At 40.6% G+C, this 22000-nt stretch overlaps 1 protein-coding gene across 2 annotated transcripts in view; it reads left to right on the top strand.

Annotated features, from left to right (window-relative positions):
- The window catches only part of dync2h1 (dynein cytoplasmic 2 heavy chain 1), a 571463-nt gene that overhangs the window by 375132 nt on the left and 174331 nt on the right, over nt 1–22000 (top strand). For both annotated transcript variants that reach the window (XM_072577509.1, XM_072577508.1), the window contains 2 exons: nt 7813–7944; nt 15465–15537. In XM_072577509.1, coding sequence (XP_072433610.1) covers nt 7813–7944; nt 15465–15537 — 205 coding nt within the window. The remainder of the gene's footprint in view (nt 1–7812; nt 7945–15464; nt 15538–22000) is intronic.

The following is a 22000-nucleotide window of genomic DNA, read 5'->3' as shown; positions in this document are numbered from 1 at the left end:
CTCTCAATGGATGTGATTTCATCCTCTGGGATCCTGCGGAAGGCCTGAATTGGCCAAATAAGGAAAACACTCAGTACAATGGGTATCTTCGTCAGAAACAATGCAGATTTTTCACCGGTTCTGGACACACATAAGTTTTATTAAATTTTATATGAATGATTATTGAATTTATATATTATTTGAATCGTATATCATTGAGTTAAGCACAAATTATAAGTGTGCATCTTTATATTTCTGTTATATTCAATTATGGAAAATCTAGTTGTGTTAACTTCCTCTGTATCATTTTGGTGCATTTACATTTGCAGTGGGGAGCCATTCTCATTTGGTCTGCTGTGTTTTTCAATGCCTAAAAATAGCCAACATGCAAGATTAACTTGCCAGGTTTACATTACTAGACTCAGTCTCCCCACTCCATACATTTAAATTCCTCTCTTCTGTGTATTTAGTAATTCTGCAGTATTCATATTTCATATTAACTCCACGCCATACTCTTAAAATTGATACCTGCTGTGTATATCAATACATTGAGATTTCAATTTAACTATCATGCTTCATTCAGTGCAAAAGAGTTGGAGATAGATGTTGTAGTTGTGGTGTATTACAAGTAGCTTAAATTTTCTTTAATGCTGAGATATTTAATACCTTGCGCAAGCAACTTGTTAGTCTCAACAATTGCCCTAGAAGAAATACTCAGTATCGTTTTACTGTCTGAGTTGCCTCATGTAGTTAGATTTTATTCCCTGTTTCCTAAGATTTTGTTTTTTGTTGTTTTTATATTATCAAATGGTTTCAAGTTAAGGTAAACTGTATTTCTATTTGACAGACTCGTTGTCAAATGAGATCACTTCATTTTCTGTTGCCCGTTTGCTAGAAAGCTAAATTACTGATGAGTATAGATTGGAGCAAGAGAAAAATGTGGCCAGAGACAAATGCATCCAGCATTTGATTTTCCTCCTGTCTACATTACTAGTTTGGAGATCTTCCATTATCTATCCTTGACATTCTTGGCTTTCTCATCCATGTGTTGTATCTTAACAATATTATCTGAAGACAAGAAGTTAGATTTGACATATATGTCGACACCTCCCAGCTTTACCCCTCCATCACTGCTCTTGACCCTCCAGTGTCTCTCTGTATCAAGCATGCTTGCGAGAAATACATTAATAGTTGGATTCATGGTTGATCATCAATTTCCTCCAACTGTAACCATCAGAAAAATCAAAGACATAATTGTTGAGCCCACCACAAACTCTACAGCTATTGGATCAACAGCACTGTCCTTTCTAATTACTTTTCACCCCTCTGCAGCATTTTTGCCAAAAATTTGATGTTTCATGTTCTTAACCAGTAGAACTATGATCTTGTTTTATTCATGTTAATTAGATACGATTGGACCTGCTGAATTTAACCCCAACCCTCACACCATCCTCACCTCCTTCATCTTCATACTCATATCCATTTTATGAAATGAGCTCACAATCTCTATAACAACTGTTCAAAACCATTGAATAGACAATGAACTCCATGAATAAGCAAGGAGACACTTCAAAACCTAAGGCAACTACAGCATATTTTTAATGCTATAGTTAATTTAAAATTACAACCGTTTCTCTGAGTTAGGCATGGAAAAATCATAAACCTGTTTACAAAGGAACCTTTTGCAATTTTGTGCAAGATAACATGAATATTTGTTCACAGTAAATATTAAAATTGTCTACTGGAGACAACATTCCAGCAACCTGCAGCTTAGTGGGTGTCACTGTGAGTTACTTGGAAGTACTGTCACTTCTGAGTCGGAAGTTTGTAACTATGCAGTCAATCAAAACTGATACTCCAATGTAGTATTCAGGAAATGCTGCACTGAGAGAATAAGATGTTAAACTGAGGGCCAAGATCCAGTAGCAGAATGTTAAAAAAAAGTCAGAGTGGAGTAATCCCCATGGTTTCAGGGCCTTTGTTTACCTCTTGATCAACATTAGGATAAAGTAGGTTTTTATCTGGCCGTTGTCACCTTGCTGCTGTGCAAGTTTGCTGTGCACAAATTAGACGTGGAATTTCCTACAACAGTCACTGCACTTCAATTTCACTTATTTGCCTGTGAAGTGCTTTGGGATATCCTTTCAATGTAAATGGTACAATGGAAATATCTATCCTTCCTTTGATACAAATGCATAATATGAACTGGCACCGGTCAATGCGGATCCTAATCCTCTCATAAAGATAAGAATATGCTGCTTCTGGAAAAGCTGAAGGATTCATTAGCACTAAATGTACTTTACTGTAGCAAAATCTTTTATAGGAAATGGCAGATTTTTATGATTTTGTCACTTTAATATTTCTAATTCCAACCCATTCCATTAGATTGTAGCACCTATACTTAATAAGAATATCAAGTATTGATAAAGAAATAAAGCTGTCCAACTTGCCATCTGCGTCCAACATTGTGAGGTCTGCAGTTCAAAATGAAGTTTCTTATGTGATTTGATTCTTTTAAGAATTTCGCAAGCTGGGGAGGATACGGGTAGGAGGGGGTGGCGAGGTAATGTGATTTCACAAAATGTCAGAAAGAGCACCGGATTATTTGTCATCACTTAATTTATGATTCATCTATTCTTAGTTGTTGCCCAACGTTACTGCCCAGCCATGTAAAAAAAAACTTCAGAATGATCAACAGGGGTTTTATTTTAGTTACATTCCTTTCTGAGTTGTTAAATTCTTAGCTCTTTTTTATTCTTTAAACTCTTTTAACTCAAGCTTCAAATCATTTTGAGGGCATTTATCTGTACCTTTAAGTGTGGATTGAACAGCAGTGCTCTGGTGATTAATTTTTGGGATTTTGAATTTGCATTATGCCTTCACATGGCATCTCTCCAGTCCTCAGAAACATTAATGCAATATCTCAGACCTTTATTCTAAGTTCAAAATGTTAAGCATATTCATAATGAAAATAATGCCCTCGTTATGTATTTAGGGAGAAATGTCTTACATAAAGCTACAATAGAAAATAAAAGCTACCAGCTTAATTTTTGCAGACAGGTGGTATGCCTTCTGAACATTTATTTTTGACCCTCAGACTGAACTCATTCATCCTGACTTGGAGGTGCTGGTATTGGGCTGAGGTGGACAGCATTAAAAATCACACAACACCAGGTTATAGTCCAACATGTTTATTTGGAAGCACTAACTTTCAAAGTGCTGTTCCTTCATCAGGTGGTCGTGGAGGTTCAGATCAAGCTCACAGAATTTATTGCCAAAGGAGTTCCAGTGTCATGGAGATGTGATACACTAAACAATCTTAGATTAAAACTTCCATCTTTTATAATGGGATATGTTGGTTTCTGATCTTTGATATGTAAATCCCAGAACTTCTTTTAAATTACGTTCTCAAGATAGCTCCGCTTTTTAAACAATAGGTGTGAAGTCTGTGTTCCAATGCATCACATCTCCATGTTACTAGACTCCTTTAGCTATAAATTCTGTTAGCATGACCTTAACTTCCACAACCATCTGATGAAGGAGTGGCAGTCCAAAAGCTAGTGCTTCCAAATAAACCTGTTGGACTATAATCTCATTCATCTTGTCATTTTCTATTAAAATTTCTCTCTATCTGCACTTAATAAACAGATAGAGCCATGTATCATACCTGTTGGCAGAGGGGTGGGAACTGGAGTTATGGATCAGATAATGGAGTAGGCAGTGAGCATTCAGAAACAGCTATGAGGAGGGATAGGCACTTTATAGGACAAAAATGCAGTCCGTGTAATGGGTTGAATTGTGTCTATTTTGAGAAGTGTCAGGAATATAGGAGACAAACTTAGACCATGGATCAGTACTTGGAACTATGATATTGTAGCCATTACAGAGACTTGGATATCACAGAGGCAGGACTGGTTGTTGGATGTTCCAGGGATTAGATGTTTCAAAAGGAATAGGGGGGCAGGTAAAAGAGGTGGGGAAGTGACATAGCTAATCATGGATAATATCACATCGGCAGAAAGGGAGATTGTCGAGGAGGGTTTGTCTACAGAGTCAGTATGGGTGGAAGTCAGAAATAGGAAAGGAGTAGTCACTTTATTGGGGGTTTTCTACAGACCCCTCCCAATAACAACAGAGACACGGAGGAGCAGGTTGGGAGGCAGATTTTGGAAAGGTGCAGAAGTAACAGGGTTGTTGTCATGGGTAATTATAACTTCCCTAATACTGATTGGAACATTTTTAGTTCAAATAGTTTGGATGGAACAAATTTTGTCAGATGTGTCCAAGAAGGAGTTACTGACTCAATATAGGCCGACTAGAGGGGAGGCCATATTAGATTTGGTGCTTGGCAATGACCATGCCAGGTGTCAGATCTCTCAGTGGGAGAGCATTTTGTTGATAGTGATCATGACTTCTTGACCTTTACTATACTCATGGAGAGGGATAGGGGCAGAAGGTATGGGCAAGTGTTTAATTGGAGGAGGGGAATTACAATGCTACTGGGCAGGAACTGGGGTGTATAAATTGGGACAAATGTTCTCCGGGAAATCCATGACAGAAATATGGAGGTTGTTTATGGAGTAATTGCTGATAGTACTGGAAAGGCTTGTCCCACCATGGCAAGGAAGGAATGGTAAGTTGAAAGAGTCTTGGGTCACAAATGATGTGGAACATCTAGTCAAAAGAAAGAAGGAAGCTTACTTAAGGTTGAGGAGGCAAGGATCAGACAGGGCTATAGAAGGTTACAAGATAACCAGGAAGAAACTGAGAGCTAGAAGGGGATATGAAAAAGTTTTAGTGGGTATGATTAAGGAAAACCCTAACGCGTTCTATATTTATGTGAGGAACAAGAGGATGGCCAGAGTGAGGTTAGGGCCAATCAGGGATAGTGGAGGAAACTTGTTGGAGGAAGTAGGGGAGGTCCTTAATGAATACTTTGCTTCAGTATTCAGTACTGAGAGGGACCTTGATATTTCTGAGGACAGCATGAAACAGACTGATATGCTCGAACAGATTATTATTCAGAAGAGATGTGTTGAAAGTTTGAAATTCATGAGGATAGATAAATTCATTGGGCTAGATGGGATATACCTTAGTTGAGAGTGTGTTGCTGGAAAAGCACAGCAGGTGAGGCAGCATCCAAGGTGCAGGAAAATTGACGTTTCGGGCAGGAGCTCATTCAGAAAGTAAGGAGACATGGGATACAGGGAGATCTGGCTGTCTGGATACAAAATTGGCTGGCCCGTAGAAGACAGAGAGGATGATAAATGGAAAGTATTCAGTCTGGAGCTTGGTGACCAGTGGTGTTCTGCAGGGACTGTTCTGGGACCTTTGCTTTTTGTGATTTTTACAAACAACTTAAAAGAGCAATTGGAAGAGTGGGTTAGTAAGTTTGCCAATGACACGACGGTTGGTGGAGTGGTAGATAGTGTGGGGGGCTGTTGTAGGTTGCAGCGGGACATTGATGAGATGCAAAACTGTGCTGATAAGTGGCAGATGGAATTCAACCTGGAAAAGTGTGACAGGATTCACTTTGGAAGGTCAAATTTGAATGCAGAATACACGATTAACAGCAGGATTCGTGGCAGTGTAGAGGAGCAGAGCGATCTTGGGGACTATGTCTATATATCCCTCGAAGTTGCCACCCCAAGTTGTTAGGGTTGTCGAGAAGGCGTATGGTGTGTTGGCTTTCATTCGCAAGGGAGGATTGAGTTTATGAGCCATGAAGTTATCCTGCAACTCTATGGTGTCTTGGTTAGACCACACTTGAAATATTGTGTTCAGTTCTGGTTGCTTCATTATAAGAAGGATATGGAAGTTTTAGAGAAGGTGCAGAACAGATTTACCAGGATGCTGCTTGAACTGGAGGGTATGTCTTTTGAAGAAAGGTTGAGGGAGCTAGGGCTTTTCCCATTGGAGCAAAGAAAGAAAGATGAGAGATGACTTGATAGGTGTACAAGATGATGAGAGACATAGATACAGAGTATTTTTCCCAGGGCGAAATTGGCTATCATGAGGGGGCATAAATTTAAGGTAATTGTTAGAAGGTTTAGGGGAGATGTCAGAAGTAGGTCCTTTACGCAGAGAGTGGTGGATGCGTGGAATGTAATGCCAGTAGTGATAGTAGATTCAGATACACTAGGGACAATTAAGTGACTCTTGGATAGCAGATGAAAGATCTTAGATTCTGATCGTAGAGTAAGATAAAAGGTCGGCACAACATTGAGGGCCGAAGGGTCTGTACTGTACTGTTCTATGTTCTAAGTTCTGTTGTGGCTTGTTTGGATTTTCAAAATTGATGCCTCAACCCTGATTTTAACCAGTGCCTCAGTTGTCAGGAGGAGTGCATTTTTCTGGAGAAATCCTAAGCTCCTCAGTGTTAATAATTTAAATGTTGAGTGTCATTTAAGTAATTCAAATCGGTCTTCCAGCTGAAACTAGAGAGACTGAACTTGACCAGTGGGTAGAAGATGAATGATAAATCAGGCATAAAGGCCACCTGAGCTAATTTTGCTCAAAACAGAGCAGAGAATAGGTGGTTGGCTGGTCGGTCCAGGGCAAAGGTTTCCTTGTTAGATCAGGATGATTGCACTTTTTGGGCCATGAGAAACCTTTGAAAAGTTTTCATTCCATGACCTGCTTTATCTTTCTCCAGCCTTGTGCTGTTTTCTCTTGGCTTTTACTATTAACTTGGAAACTGCACAATTTGTGTAATTGGAATTATGTTATCAGACCTCGTAGTTGAATTATATATTATTTATCCACTGACCTCAAATTTTGAATTTGAGAAGCTGTGGTTGAGTGCTGTGATAGAAAGGCAAGCAATGTAACTCATTTTGGAAGGCTTTGAGAAACACTAACTAAAATCTGAAGTTAAAAATCACACAACACCAGGTTATAGTCCAACAGGTTTAATTGGAAGCACACTAGCTTTCGGAGCGACGCTCCTTCATCAGGACAATCACCTGATGAAGGAGCATCGCTCCGAAAGCTAGTGTGCTTCCAATTAAACCTGTTGGACTATAACCTGGTGTTGTGTGATTTTTAACTTTGTACACCCCAGTCCAACACCGGCATCTACAAATCATAAAATCTGAAGTACATCTTCCATATTCATGTTAATTTATCCACACCAGTACAATGTCAACATCAGTACTTTTAATGATGTACCATTTTCTTTTCATTACAGTAAACCTATTCTGCAGTCCTCACTTTCTCCTAGTAATCATATTGCACCTAGATTCAGGTAATTTAGATACATTGGACAATAAAAGATCAGCATAGCAAAAACTAAACATCTCTAATGACTCGGCCTCCACCACTTCTGATAGTGGTTGATTGTTGGTCCCAATACTAGTGATGTCAGTGGACATTTGAGCAAAACACATTGTTGAAGTTTATTTAACTTTAACTGGACCTGTGCATCATGAATTCTTCAGCCTTAGGCTAAAATAGAAGTTGGAAGAATTGTATTATTTCCACTTCAGGATAATGCCGGGCAGCCATAAATTGTAAACGTATGTATTTTAATGTAGAGATTCTTAGTGGAAGAAACCTACTAATGAACTTTGGTATTGCCATGGCATCTACAATATTTCTTTTGTTTCATTATTTCTTGCAATTGCCAAGTTTCTACATCAAGTCAAATATTTTTTGAAGTTAACAAATGCTTCTCCCAATGTGATATCAAAAATTATTTGCTATTGGAGTTTTAGTTTTGAAAATAATTGATTTTTTATTAATATTTCAATAAGAACGATTTCAACCCAGCATAGTTTAGTTTAGCCACGTTTTGAATTATTTTGCAATTTTAAGAATCTATTCATTTTCCAGGCCACCTTTCCGGCGTTGTATCAGACACTCTGTTTAGAAGATATAGAACTTTGGCTCACTTTCTCTCAAAGTTCAACCTGTGAACAAGACATCCCAACATCCATTGCAAGAAGAATCTCACTGTTTCAGCAGGTGTGTTGCCTCAGTATTTTGTGAGTAATTATGAAACGGAAAGATATTAATGCTGTAAAAATGTGTGTAAAGAAAATAGTGATATAGCTAGTAATTTTCCTGTTTAGATTGCATAACCATGAAAAAATAATTAAAACAATTAAAAACAGTTACCCTCTTGCATTCCAGTTTGTTATACGTTTTTCAAAGCTATATTATATCATTTAGTGAAATCCATATGATATTAGTGAATAGTTATTGATATTATGAATGTTCGTCTTGACCAAAACAAAGTGTGAAGGGAGAGTTGAGAGAGTATGGTTAAAAACAATGATCCTATGCACTCTTTGAAGAGTTATGCTCAAAGGAAATTCAAGCAAAAGTAACATTGTGGTAATGATACTGGATTGTTGATCCAAATACAGGGACAAATACCCAGGGGCATGGGCTCAAATTCCAAAACGAGGATGCGAGAATTTTATTAACAAATCTGAGATGGAAAATAGTCCAAATAATGATCATCAAATTGTTGTTGCAAATCCCATCTGGCTCACTAAGATACCTCAGGAAAGGAAAGCCACCATCCTGCTCCAGAATCACGGAATGTTGGAAACTGTGTTTTCTAGATCTGGTTGGTTGGACGTGGTCAGTACATAAACTGCTGTAAACCGACTATGGGACCTGTTGTTTGATACAGTGCACTAGTGTATGGGACATATTGCCTATATAGCTATAATGATGCCAGCACTAAAACTCATTATGCACATTACTCTTTGGTGTGAAAGGTAAATCATCTCCAAATAATCCTAAGTGTGCTTAGAATTATGCTGACAATAATTTAAGATTATCAGTTATGCTTAGAGTATGATGTACTTATGCACCAGTATGATGTGCACACTGGAAACTACATATATTAGGATATTTTAATGCTATACTCTTTGCAGACAGAAATCATAGGTACACACATTGTGGCCGTTACATTATAATATGTGACAGCTATTTATAGTCATTCCTCAGGGCAATGCCTTGACCATCACAGTCAATCACAGTAAATCTGTCTGATTAAGTTTTACACAAACCTTGGCAGTTAACTGCCAATTGTTATTTACCTGGTGTATTCTCCAAGACAATGTCTCTACCAGTCAGAGATCACTTGCTCACCAATCAGCACTGTCTTCTCATGCAGTGTAAAATATTGTTTCCTTTTAAGTTGATGTTCCTGTGAATGTTCAAAATGCAGGATGAACACCCTTGAAAAAACCTGCCTGTTTCATCAATGTGAAAACTGAACATTATTTTCCCAAATTGGTTTTATGATAAAAACATCCCCTAAATATCATAAACACTTTACTGGACAGAGCATTGAATGTAAGAGTTGGGAGGTCATGTTGCGGCTGTACAGGACATTGGTTAGGCCACTTTTAGAATATGTGTGCAATTCTGGTCTCCATCCTATCGGAAGGAAGTTGTGAAACTTGTAAGGGTTCAGAAAATATTTACAAGAATGTTGCCAGGATTGGAGGGTTTGAGCTATAGGGAGAGGCTGAACAGGCTGGGCTGTTTTCCCTGGAGTGTCAGAGGCTGAGGAGTGGCCTTATAGAGGTTTATAAATCCTGAGGGGCGTGGTCTTTTTCCTGGAGTGGGGGAGTCCAGACTAGAGGGCATAGGTTTAAGGTGAGAGGGGAAAGATATAAAAGAGACCTAAGGAGCAACTTTTTCATGCAGAGGGTGGTCCGTGTATGGCATGATCTGCCAGAGGAAGTGGTGGAGGCTGGTACAATTACAACATTTAAAAGGCATCTGGATGGGTATATGAATAGGAACTGTTTAGAGGGATATGGGCCAAGTGCTGGCAAATGGAACTAAATGGACCGAAGGGTCTGTTTCCGTGTTGTACATCCCTGTGACTCTATGACTTTTCTGTTATTGTTTCTTTGCTTGAAGCTGGTTAAATCTCTTATTGTGTACCTGTATATTTAACACAATTAATCATTGCTTGTTCAACCTTATTTGCTGAGAATACATTCGGTTAAAAAAAGGGACCTTGCATTTGTAAACAACTTTTATGTTCTGAGAATTTGCTGAAACCCTTAATGACTAATGAATTTTTGAAGTGCAATCAGAATTATATTGTTGACAAATGTCAAATGGAAGCATCGACACCTGCTATTCCGTTGTACATTATTTAAAACAAAATGCTAAACTTTCCAACAGTATAAGTAATATCAAAAACATATGAGCATCGTACAGTTCAGTAATTTCTTAACTTCTATTGTTAATAAGTCTTTCACTGCACAATTTAAATGACTATTCTGTTGGCAAAAAACCGTATGGGCCTGGACTTTCTGCTTTCAGGCTGGAATTGGGAATTTTCTTTTCTCCATGATTCATACTCCATGATGCCTGTGCCTTTCCATTGTATTTTCACCTTGTAAAAGCAGGCAGGGGCAGGTTACCAGCCCCATTATCCACAGCAGATCCAAGTTGGCAACTAAAATGGATGAATACCAAAGCATGCAAGTTAGAAATCAACTCATTGTCACATTGTCCTAATTTTCAGTGTAGTTGTTCAGTCATCTTTCATTCACCTCACATTCTCCAATCACCATATTCCACTATCATGGTACTGCTTACGTTCCATGACCCCAGTAGATCCTCCATGCCCCATGCATCCTACAAGCTTTTCACCCAATATTCAGTAGGTAAAAAAAACCTGATAAACCATAGAATAACACTGGTAAGTATTTGAAATGCTGATAAATAATACAAATGGGGATAGAAATGCAGGATGAATAGATGTCTGGACATTTGTTTTGCCAATTAGACTCAATTATGAATGCTTTGCAGAATGATTAATAAAGCCAACCTAGTGGCAGTTTACACAGCTTCAAAGGGACAGCTAGTTTTGATAGATTGGCACTTTTGTTCAAATTTAAGAACTTTATCTTTCATTGAAGCGGCTTTTCAATGCCTTCGTGCTTATTTGGATTAAGAGGTGTCAAGTAATAAAGTATTAATTTGTTTTTGATGAAAATCTAAGAAGACCTTCTTCCAAAGGGAATGTTGTATGCCTGATCTTTATTTAGTGGTTCTGTACTTATCGGATACCGAAAGAATGTTTGAAAGACTCAGCAGATGTCAGAATATTAAATCAATGCGCAAATTAAATCACAGGGTCCTCTACTTTAATATCTGATTCTCCATACTGTAGAATGCATAAGAGGATTTTATCCACTGAGCAAAGGACTGTAATTCATCTGAAACATTTCACAATTCTGATCAATTTAACGGTTTCTTACCTTTTACTGTACAAAAGTCTGAACCAAAGTACGAACCGTCTTTCAAATTGTATTATTGTACTTCAGCGAAACACCTTTCGAACTTATTTGTAAAAGGGTGTTTGACTTATGACTAGAGAGACTCCAAAGTTATTTGTGGACACATGAGACATGAACTCTGCAAATGCCAGCCCAACTCCATCAACATGGTGGATGGTCTCATATGACCTTTTTACAATGGAATTAATCCAAATAAGCACGAAGGCATTGAAAAGCCGCTTCAATGAAAGATAAAGTTCTTAAATTCGAACAAAAGTGCCAATCTATCAAAACTAGCTGTCCCTTTGAAGCTGTGTAAACTGCCACTAGGTTGGCTTTTTTAATCATTCTGCAAAGGTCAGGAGTACGACTTGAATTTTGCTGTACAGATCCCTATTTTCCACCAGCAAAAGTCGCCAGACATGAGACTGTGAAATCTACCTGCAATTTTTAAAGCCCTTCTGCCCGGTTGAAAAGTGGACAAACGCACGAGAATCTGGTCCAGTCCCTTTGTGTTGAATGGAATAAACCAATGAATAGAAATTGAGGTTATAATTAGAATGGCTAGGTAAGACTATAATTTTTACCTTCCCCACTGAAGATAGGAAGTGATGACACTACCTCCCCAGTTTTTAAGACTGTTAACCTAACTGTCCGTAAACAATGTGGCTCAAAAACAAATGAAGGAATTCAAATAGGCTATTGCTGAAGGAAGAATTGGTTTGTTTTTCTGCAGATACAGGTCTGATTCTGGATTTTTGTAAGGATCCATTAACATTGGGAGATAGAGCAAATTGATATTTTACCTTTACCAGTGAATGTTGACAAAAAGATATGTTTTCACCCCCTTTTGTTAGTTTGTGAAAATATATATCTCAAGACCTCATGGACACATTTTCACAAAACACTATACTTCGTGGTTATGTCCCAAGGAAAACCGATTAGTTTTTGGTGAACAGAATTTTCAGAACTAGGGCTGAACAGGACATTGGTTAGGCCACTTTTGGAATATTGTTTGCAGTTCTGGTCTCCTTCCTATCAGAAAGATGTTGTGAACCTTGAAAGGGTTCAGAAAAGATTTACAAGGATGTTGCCATAGTTGGAGGATTTGAGCTACAGGGAGAGGTTGAATAGGCTGGAACTGTTTTCCCTGGAGCATTGGAGGCTGAGGGCTGATCGTATAGAGGTTTATAAAATCATGAGGGGCATGGACAGGATAAATAGATAAAGTCTCCTCACTGGGGTGGGGGAATCCAGAACTCGAGGGTATAGGTTTAGGGTGAGAGGGAAACGATATAAAAGAGACCTAAGGGGCAACATTTTCACGCAGAGGGTGCTACATATATGGAATGAGCTGCCAGAGGAAGTGGTGGAGGCAAGTACAATTGCAACATTTAAAAGGCATTTGGATAGGTGTATGAATAGGAATGATTTGGAGGGATATGGGACGTGTGCTGGCAGGTGGGACTAGATTGGGTAGGGAAATCTGGTTGGCGTAGACAGGTTGGACTGAAGGGTCTGTTTCCATGCTGTACATCTCTATGACTATATGGCTCTATAACAGATTATTGGCTATAATTTGGCCTGCAGTCTCCTCGGGAAGATGGAAATACTTAACAAAAAGATGTTTATTTTTACAAGCTCATTTAGTTATTGAACATAAGTCAGACAAACAACTGTGAACTGTAAAATCCTTGAATTTGTAGCTGGAATTCGCTATTTTCCTTCACAGAAAATCCAAGAAATCAAAGGTTAGTGGGAGTCAAAAAGTATGGTGCTGGAAAAGCACAGCCAGCCAGGCAGCATCTGATGAGCAGGAGAGTCGATGTTTTGAGCAGAAGCCTTTCATCAGGAATGTCTGAGGGGGGGGGGGGGGCTGAAGGTGGCTGAGAGGTAAATGGGAGGGCGTGAGGGGCTGGGTGGATGGTTGTTAGGTAGATGAAGGTGAGGGGTGATGCTGATAGGTTGGAGAGGAGGGTGGAGCAGATAGGTGAGAAGGAACATGGACAGTTAGGACGGTTCAAAAGAGCAGTGCCGAGTTGGAGGATTGGATCTGGGATAAGGTGGAGGAGGAGAAATGAGGAAACTAATGAGATCGACATTGATTCCGTGTGGTTGGAGGGTCCCAAGGTGGAAGATGAGATGTTCTTCCTCCAGTTGTCGGGTCGCTATGATTTGGCAGTGGAGGTGGCCCAGGACTTGCATGTCCTCAGTGACTGGGAGGGTGAGTTGAAGTGGTTGGCCACAGAGTGGTGGGGTCGATTGTTGTGTGTGTCCTGGAAATGTCTTCTGAAACATCCCGCAAATTGGCGCCCTGTCTCCCCAGTGTAGAGGAGACCACATCAATAGCAATGGACACAGTAGGTGATGTGTTTGGAAGTGCAGGAAAATCTATGGTGGATGTGGAGGAATCCTTTGGGGCCTTGGATGGAGGATTTTACACCTCTCACAGTGGCAAGGGAAAGTGCCGGGAGTGGAGATAATTAACTGTTCAACTTTCTCTGTTTCTTCCTCTCCCAACCAGTACCCTTCCACCAACACACTCATTTAATTGGCTGAAATGGTCCTCACCCTCGACAATTTCTCCTTTGAATTCTCCCATTTCTGTCAGACCAAATGGATGGCCGTGAGCAGCCGCATGGGCCCCAGATATGCCTGTCTCTTCATATGTACGTGAAACAGTCCATCTTCCACAATTATCCTGGCACCATTCCCTACCTACATCAATGACTGTGTCAACGTAACCTTGTGCTCCCATGAGGAGGTTGAACAGTTCATCAACTTCACCAACACCTTTCACCCTTACCCCAAGTTCACCTGGACCATCTCGGACACCTCCCTCCCTTTTCTGGACCTCTCCATCTCCATTTCCGGCAACCGATTCAACACGGACATCTACTTCAAACTCACCAACTCCTACAGCTACCTGGACTTCTCCTCCCAACCCCAGCCCCGCGATAAACATGCTATTCCTTACTCCCAATTTCTCTGCCTCCACCACATCTGCTCCTAGGAGGTTCAATTCCACTCCAGAACATCATTGATGGCCTCCTACTTCAGGGACTATGATTTCTCCTGCCACATGGTCAACAATACCTTCCAGTGCATCTCTTCCACTTGTTGCACTTCCGTCCTTGAATCCCACCCCTCCAACCACAACAAGGCCAGACCCCCCTGGTCCTCACCTTTTCCCCACTAATCTCCAGATACAACACAGCATCCTCCGCCATTTCTGCCACCTATAGTCAGACCCCACCACCAGAGATATATTTCTCTCTCCACCCATTTTCGCCACTTTCAGCATTCTGCAGAGACCATTCTCTTTGTGACTCCCTCGTTAGGTCCACCTCCCACCCCCAACACCAACCCACTCTCCACTCTTGGCGCCTTCCCTTGCTACTGCAAGAGCTGTAAAATCTCCGCCCATACCTGTCCCCTCACCTCCTTCCAGCGTCCCGAAGGATCCTTCCGCATCCGGCAAAGATTTTCCTGCACATCTAAACACTTCATCTATGGTGTCCATGACTCTTGATGTGGTTTCTTCGACACTGTGGAGAAAGGACACCAACTTGCAGAACATTTCACAGAACATCTCCGTGACACATGCATCAATCATCCCTACTTGGACCCACCATGGGACCCTTCAACCCACATGGAATCAATGTCGATTTCACCAGTTTCCTCATGTCCCTCCCCCACCTTATCCCAGATCCATCCCTTCAACTCGGCACCACCCTCTTGAACTGTCCTATCTATCCATCTTCCTTCCCATCTATTTGCTCCAACCTATCACCATCACCCTCACTTTCATCTACCTATCGCCTTCTTAGTTACCATCACCCCAGCCCCACCCCACTCCCATATATCTCTCAGCCCCTTTCTCCCCCCTCCACCCCACATTCCTGATGAAGGGAATATGCTCAAAATGCTGACTGTCCTGCTGCTGGGATGCTACCTGACCTGCTGTGCTTTTCCAGCACCACACTTTTTGACTCTGATCTCTAGCGTCTGCAGTCTAAACTGCAGACTAAATTATACTCAAAGTTTCTTTTTTTTTCAGCTGGCAGGAAATTTAGAGAATGAATAACAGTTAAAATGATGTCATAGCTTTGAATAGCCTACAATTGCACTCTTACAAGTTCCGAAGCAAGTTGATGACAGACATCACTTTTTCTCTCAAAACGTTTGCACACATCATCACTGTTTATATTCTTTACTTCAAAGGTCCTAGTCGTTCAGGCAATAAGACCAGACAGACTTCAAAGTGCAATGGCCCTTTTTGCATCCAAAGCCCTTGGTAAGTATAATTTGCTTGACAGCTTTGGACAGTAGTAATTATTTATTCTTAAATCAGTTATGTTATTAGTGTAACATTTTACAAATACTTTCAAGATGAGTATTCATATGTATAGAATTTTCTTGTTATTTCACTGTACAGTGGCTTAAACTTTAAGAACCTATTGAATTGTTTTCTTGGCGTTTCTCAATATGAGGTGAACATGCTGCTTTGGATTTTACATTGCTAAAATGTAAGTTGTTTCTGTTTGAAGTATCATTTTATTATTATCTGTGCTTAGAATGTTTCCAGTAGCAATTCAAATCTGTGTTAAGCATTTTTTTGACTATTGAGACTTCGTTAAACAGGAAAAATAAATACGGACACAAAAACAAATATTGCTGGAAAAATGCTGCAGTCCTGCCAGCATCTGAGGAGAGAAAGCTGTCCTAACATTTTGTGCCCAGAGACTCTTCTTCACAAATGATTGTAATTGGGAAAAGGTTAGTTTACATGCTAAAGATAGTGTGGTAGAAGAGGGAGGAGTGAACAAATGGTGGAGATGAAGCTGTTACGACATGGCGATGGACCCTATTGCTAATTAAACCAAACACACTAAAAAGCTCACCTCGCCTTCTCATCTGTTAAAGTATGAGTGACAGAGAACACCCCAAATTCTACTATTTAAAGAAAAATATCCATTTTATTCGTTAATTGTAAAAGTGAACATTAAACAACTATTTACAACTCTAAGCCTCCTTTCTTTTATCTACCTCCAACTCTATAACAATATTCTGACCCAATAAAAGCCCCTATTAAAATTACATCAACTTATTTTTCAAAAGCCAGACAGCAGCTATCGTCGTTGGTATCTGTCTTCCTCTGGCTGTAGATCTCCCTGGATCATCATCGGTCTTTTGCTACAAAGCTGTTTCATATGCAAAAGGTACCTTTGATAGAGAGTGTTTTGAATGACATTCTCTCTCTCATTGACTTTCAAAATGTCTGCTTTTTTAAACCCCTGACATCAGATCGTCTCATTGGTTTGATATTGGCAAAACAGTAAAAATCAAATTTGATTGGATGTTAGTATCCTGGGGCATAATTTAAACTAGGATAATGTGAGGACTGCAGATGCTGGGGATTAGAGCTTAAAAATGTGTTGCTGGAAAAATGCAGCAGGTCAGGCAGCATCAAAGGAGAAGGAGAATCGATGTTTCGGGCATAAGCAGGGCTTATGCCCGAAACTTCGATTCTCCTTCTCCTTTGATGCTGCCTGACCTGCTGCACTTTTCCAGCAACACATTTTTAAGCATAATTTAAACTGATTGGTTAAATTTGAACTGTTGTGAACATAGCAGCCAAATATTGCATATTTTCAATTTTCCAGTACAACCTAAGACTGTTAGTCAGTCACATGGCAGGTGCCTGCAAACTTTCACTGCAAAAACAGTCTTCACTCTCTCTTAAAGGTACAGTATACACCTTCAACTTCGTAACAAAGCCCAAAGAGAGAGAACAACAGTTCGACAGCGGGGGGTGGTGGTATTAATAGCTGTTAATTGGGACAATTAATAGCTGACAATAGAACATTTCTGGTAGAAGCCCACGTGCTGACAAGGCCTGGTGTTTTGGATTTGGGGTAAGACATTGGAGAAGATGAGAGAGTGTGTTGCTGGAAAAGCACAATAGGCCAGGTAGCATCCAAGGAGCAGGAGAATATATGTTTTGGGCCGGAGCCTGAAACATCGATTTTCCTGCTTCTCGGATGCTGCATGACCTGCTGAGCTTTTCCAGCAACACTCTCTCAACTTTGATCTCCAGCATCTGCAGTCCTCACTTTCTCCATAGGAGAAGGTGCTGAATCTCGACAATTGTTGGACTTGATATTGAATGCTGAAGACTGCAGAGTTCTCTAGTAAGAAATGAGATGTTGTTCTGCCAGCTTGCACGGAGCTTTGCTGGAGCACTATAGCAAGTCCAAAATAGAGATGTTGCTCAGGCACCAGGATGGTGTGTTGAAATATCAGGCAACGGGAAGCTCAGGGTCATTTGTAGACAGAAAGTCTACAAAGCGGACACCCAGTCTACACTTTGTCTCACCATGTTGTGAGCAAAACGTATAGTAGATTATATTGAGTGAAATCTAGGTAAATCGCTGTTTTACCTGGAAGGTGTTTCTGGGGCCTTGGATCATGGGAAGCTAAACGGGCAGGTGTTACACCTTCTGTGATTGTCGGGAAAGGTGGTGTGAGGCCATGGTGACATGTAGGGAGTGGAAGAGAAGTGGACCAAGGTGTCCCAGAGGGAATATTCCTGCAGAAGGATGACATATGAATCGGATTGTGGTGTCCCACTGGAGGTGGCGAAAAAGGCAGCTAAAGATTATGTGGATGTGGCTGTTGGTGTGGTGTTAGTTGAGGATGAGGGGAACCCTATTACTGTTATGGGAGGGAAGAAAAGTGATGAGGGCCGAAGTGCAAGGGATCAGTCGGACAAGGCTAAGGGCCCTGTCACCCATGGTATTGGAGAATCCATGGTTGAGGAAAAAGGCAGACATTTTGGAGGCCCCCTCATCAAAGTTGGCATCATCAGTACAGATTTGACAAAGACAGAAATTGAAAGAATGAAATAGCGACTTTACAGGAAGCAGGGTGTGAGGACGTATGGTCAAGGTAACTGGGAGTCCTTGGGCTTGTAGTGAGCTTGCAGTGTTTTAAATGGTTATAGAATCATAGACCATAGCGTGATGCATCATGGAAACAGCCAACACTTAGCCCATATCCCTCCAAACCTTTCCCATCTATATACTCATCCAGATGCCTTTTAAATGTTGTAATTGTACCAGCCTCCACCACTACCTCTGGTAGCTCATTCCACACAGACACCACCCTCTGCATGAAAAGGTCAGATCCCTTTTAAATCATTCCCCTCTCACCTTAAACCTATGCCCTCTAATTTTGACCTGCCATACCTTTGTGAAAAAACCTTTGCTATTCGCCTTACATATGCCCCTCATGATTCTATGAACCTCTATAAGGTCACCTCTCAACTTCCTCTGCTCCAGGAAAAACAGTCCCAGCCTATTTAGCCTCTCATTATAATACAAACCCTCGAGTCCCAGTAACATCGTTCTCAGTTAATAAAGGCAAATATCTTGTATGCCTTCTCAACTATATTGTCTACCAGCTCTCTTACCTTCAAGATCTGCATGTAAAGATTCCTCTGATCTTCACCACTTCACAGTGTAATCCTGTCTTTTTGGCCCTCCCCAATTACATTACCTTGTACTTTAGCTGGTTGAATTTGATTTGCACTACTCTATCTCTGACCAGTCTGTTGAAATCCTCCTGCAATTTAAGATTGTTCTCACCAATTTACCCCTCCTAACAATTTCTGCAAACATGTTGATCATAAATTCATCATAAATTTAAGTTCAAACGATACATTAAAGTCCAAATCATTGTCATACAAATGGTAATGGCTTCAGCACCAAGCTCTGCAGAGCCCCACGAGAAACAGACTTCCAGTCACACAAACCTCCCTTTACCATCACCCTCTGCTTACTGTCTTCAGCCAGTTTTTGGATCTAATGTGCCATTTTGCCTTGGATTCCAGGGACCCCTAACAAGTTTTATGCCAAGGTTGATTGACCACTTCAAATGGCCGTGCTGTTGGGAATGGTTCAAATATTAAGATTAATTTGAGGGTTCGGACATTTAAAAAAAAACACTTGTGTAACCTTGAGCATTTCTTTTTTGAGAAGAGAAAATAAAATTTCTAAGTTGATGAAGGTATTAAGTTGAAAGCAGATACTCCAGGGCTGACATTTACTGGGTAGGCAAGGGGTTATAATTATATCTGGAGACTCCTCAAATTTCCTTAAGTAACTAATTTCTCTTTACATTCATCAAATTCTGATTTTTTTGTTAAGCACTTCCTAAGCATATAAATTCCTATTTAAGTGCTACACTCCAACTACTTCACTGTGCCTTACTATACATTATACATTATACACTGTGTCATACTATCACAGATATTCCACCAGTCCAGAAATTACTAACATTAACAAATGGCATGGCAGTCTTGAAAGTTCTAGAATGGCAAGTGAAAGCTTGGTTGTATTTTCTTGAATGTATGAATAGATTAAGGTTCAGCTGATATACAGTTTCTGTCATCATATTCACAACTGCAAGCCTGATGCACAGGACTCTGTCAGTACACTATTATCAAGGGACAATCTATGATATCACTTCTAAAAACTTAGTCACCATGTCTCAGGATACTTCATTGATCAGTCCTATCATTTGTAATCTAACGTTTATTGTGTGACAGTCCTCCACAGATTGAGGGACAGCAGACATAATGAGCAGACTCTTATTTTTCTTTTGAGAGTAAGTGTGGAGGCAGCCTTAAAACTTTGAGGTACTTCCACTCAGGGCAGGTTAGGTTTGCTCATGTGATTGTGTTCTTCTCACCTCACTACGTGTGCATGCATGGCTAAAATCTCAAATTGTACGGGCAAGCAGGCAGGAGATTCTGTCCACTGCTGGCAGCTTCTGCGTTCCCATTCTAGTTGCCATATTTAAAGGGCATTGCATTAGAGTTCATTTTCCTTAAGCAGAAACACCATCGACCATCTGCCCATTGCCCTTACCTACACCAAAGGTGATGGAGAATGCAGTGTCACACTTTTGAGACATTTGTTTACAGGTTTCCCTGAACACTATCCGGGAGAGATAGGAAGATTGTGTTACATAGGGATAGAATTAGCAGGCCATCCGACTGATGGAAGCAACCTGGACAGAGATGACTGAGTACCTGTGGGTACTTATTGCAAAAGGATGAATGATCTTCATTTCACCAGATATGTATAGTGTCTACTCAATGCTCCATGCTCCTGAGTGTGAATTAGCATCATAGGTTTGCCACTGAAGACATTTGGTGCCAGGTGGCTCCATCTGATGCATACTGTGCACTCACCGAGTGTTCGTCACTTTGTTTTTGTTACCAAGTAAGACTATTTTATTAATTCATGGGATGTTAGTGTCATTAACTAGGCCAGCATTTATTGTCCAATCCAAAATATGTTCTGGAGAAGATGTTGTCAAGTTATCTTCTTGAACTACTGCAGTTTTGCAAGTGTAGGGACACTGCTGGAGAGGGAGTTCTAGGATTTTTACCTAGCGATGGCAAAGGAATGGCAATACAGTTTCAACTCAGATGATGACATATCCCTCCCAGATTGTCTCAATGCCTTCTATGCTCACTTTGAGCAGAATTTTGGCGGAGCGGTAACACCTATTCCGACAAGTCCTGATGATCCTATCCCAACAGTCAATGCATCAGAGCTCAGATCAGTTTTCCTTTGTGTAAATCCAAGGAAAGCGATGGGACCAGACTGAGTACCAGGCCGAGTATTCAGAGCATGTGCAGATCAACTGGCAGAGGTCTTCTCTGACATCTTCAACCTCTCCCTGCCAACATCATCCCTGTGCCTAAGAAGGCTCATGCAGCATGTCTCAATGATGACCGCCCAGTGGCTCTAACATTGGTGGTCATGAAGTGCTTTGAAAGGCTGATCATGGCATTAATCAACTCCAGCCTCCCCACTACTCTTGACCCACTCTAATTTGCCTATTGGACTAACAGATCCACGTCAGATGCCATATTACTTGCCCTTCGCTTCTCCCTAGAACATCTTGAAACCAAGAACAGATATGTAGGAATCCTACTCATTGACTATAGTTCAGTCTTCAACTTGAGACTGATTACTAAACTCAGTGATCTCGAATTAAGCCCCATTCTCTGCAACTGGATCCCCAGTTTTCTGACTCTCATGCCACAACCACAAGATCGGGCACATTATTTCATCATCACTAAAACTCAACTCTGGAGCCCTCCAGGGTTGCGTATTCAGCCCCCTACTGTACTCACTTAATACCCATGACTTGCATCGCCAAATACCAGACTAATGCCATTTACAAGTTTGCTGATGACACCTCCATAGTCGGTCAAATCTCAGATGGCGACAAAACAGACTACAGATGGGAGGTGGAAGACCTGGAAAAATGGTGCACTGAGAACAACCTAGCTCTGAATACCAGTAAAACCAAAGAACTCATTATTGACTTTCAGCACGATCTTATTCATGCCCCCCTACATATTAATAGCACAGAGGTGGAACGAGTGGAGTGTGTCAAGCTCCTGAGAGTGGTCATCCACAACAAGCTTTCTTGGACTCTTCATGTGAACAATGTCCCAACAATGTCTCTTCTTCTTCAGGCAGCTGAGGAGGTTTGGCATGATAGTGAATACTCTTGCCAACATTTATAGGTGCGCCATTGAGAGAATTCTGTCTGGATGTCTCACTACCTGGTATCAAGATCAGAGACAGTTACAGAGAGTGGTGAACTCGGCCCAGACAATCACAAAGGCCAACATCCCATCTACAGAATCCATCTACCAGGCCCGCTGTCAAGGA

Source organism: Chiloscyllium punctatum, chromosome 9 (assembly GCF_047496795.1).
Source record: "Chiloscyllium punctatum isolate Juve2018m chromosome 9, sChiPun1.3, whole genome shotgun sequence".
NCBI classification, from domain to species: domain Eukaryota; kingdom Metazoa; phylum Chordata; class Chondrichthyes; order Orectolobiformes; family Hemiscylliidae; genus Chiloscyllium; species Chiloscyllium punctatum.
This window is presented reverse-complemented; position numbering and strand designations above follow the sequence as displayed.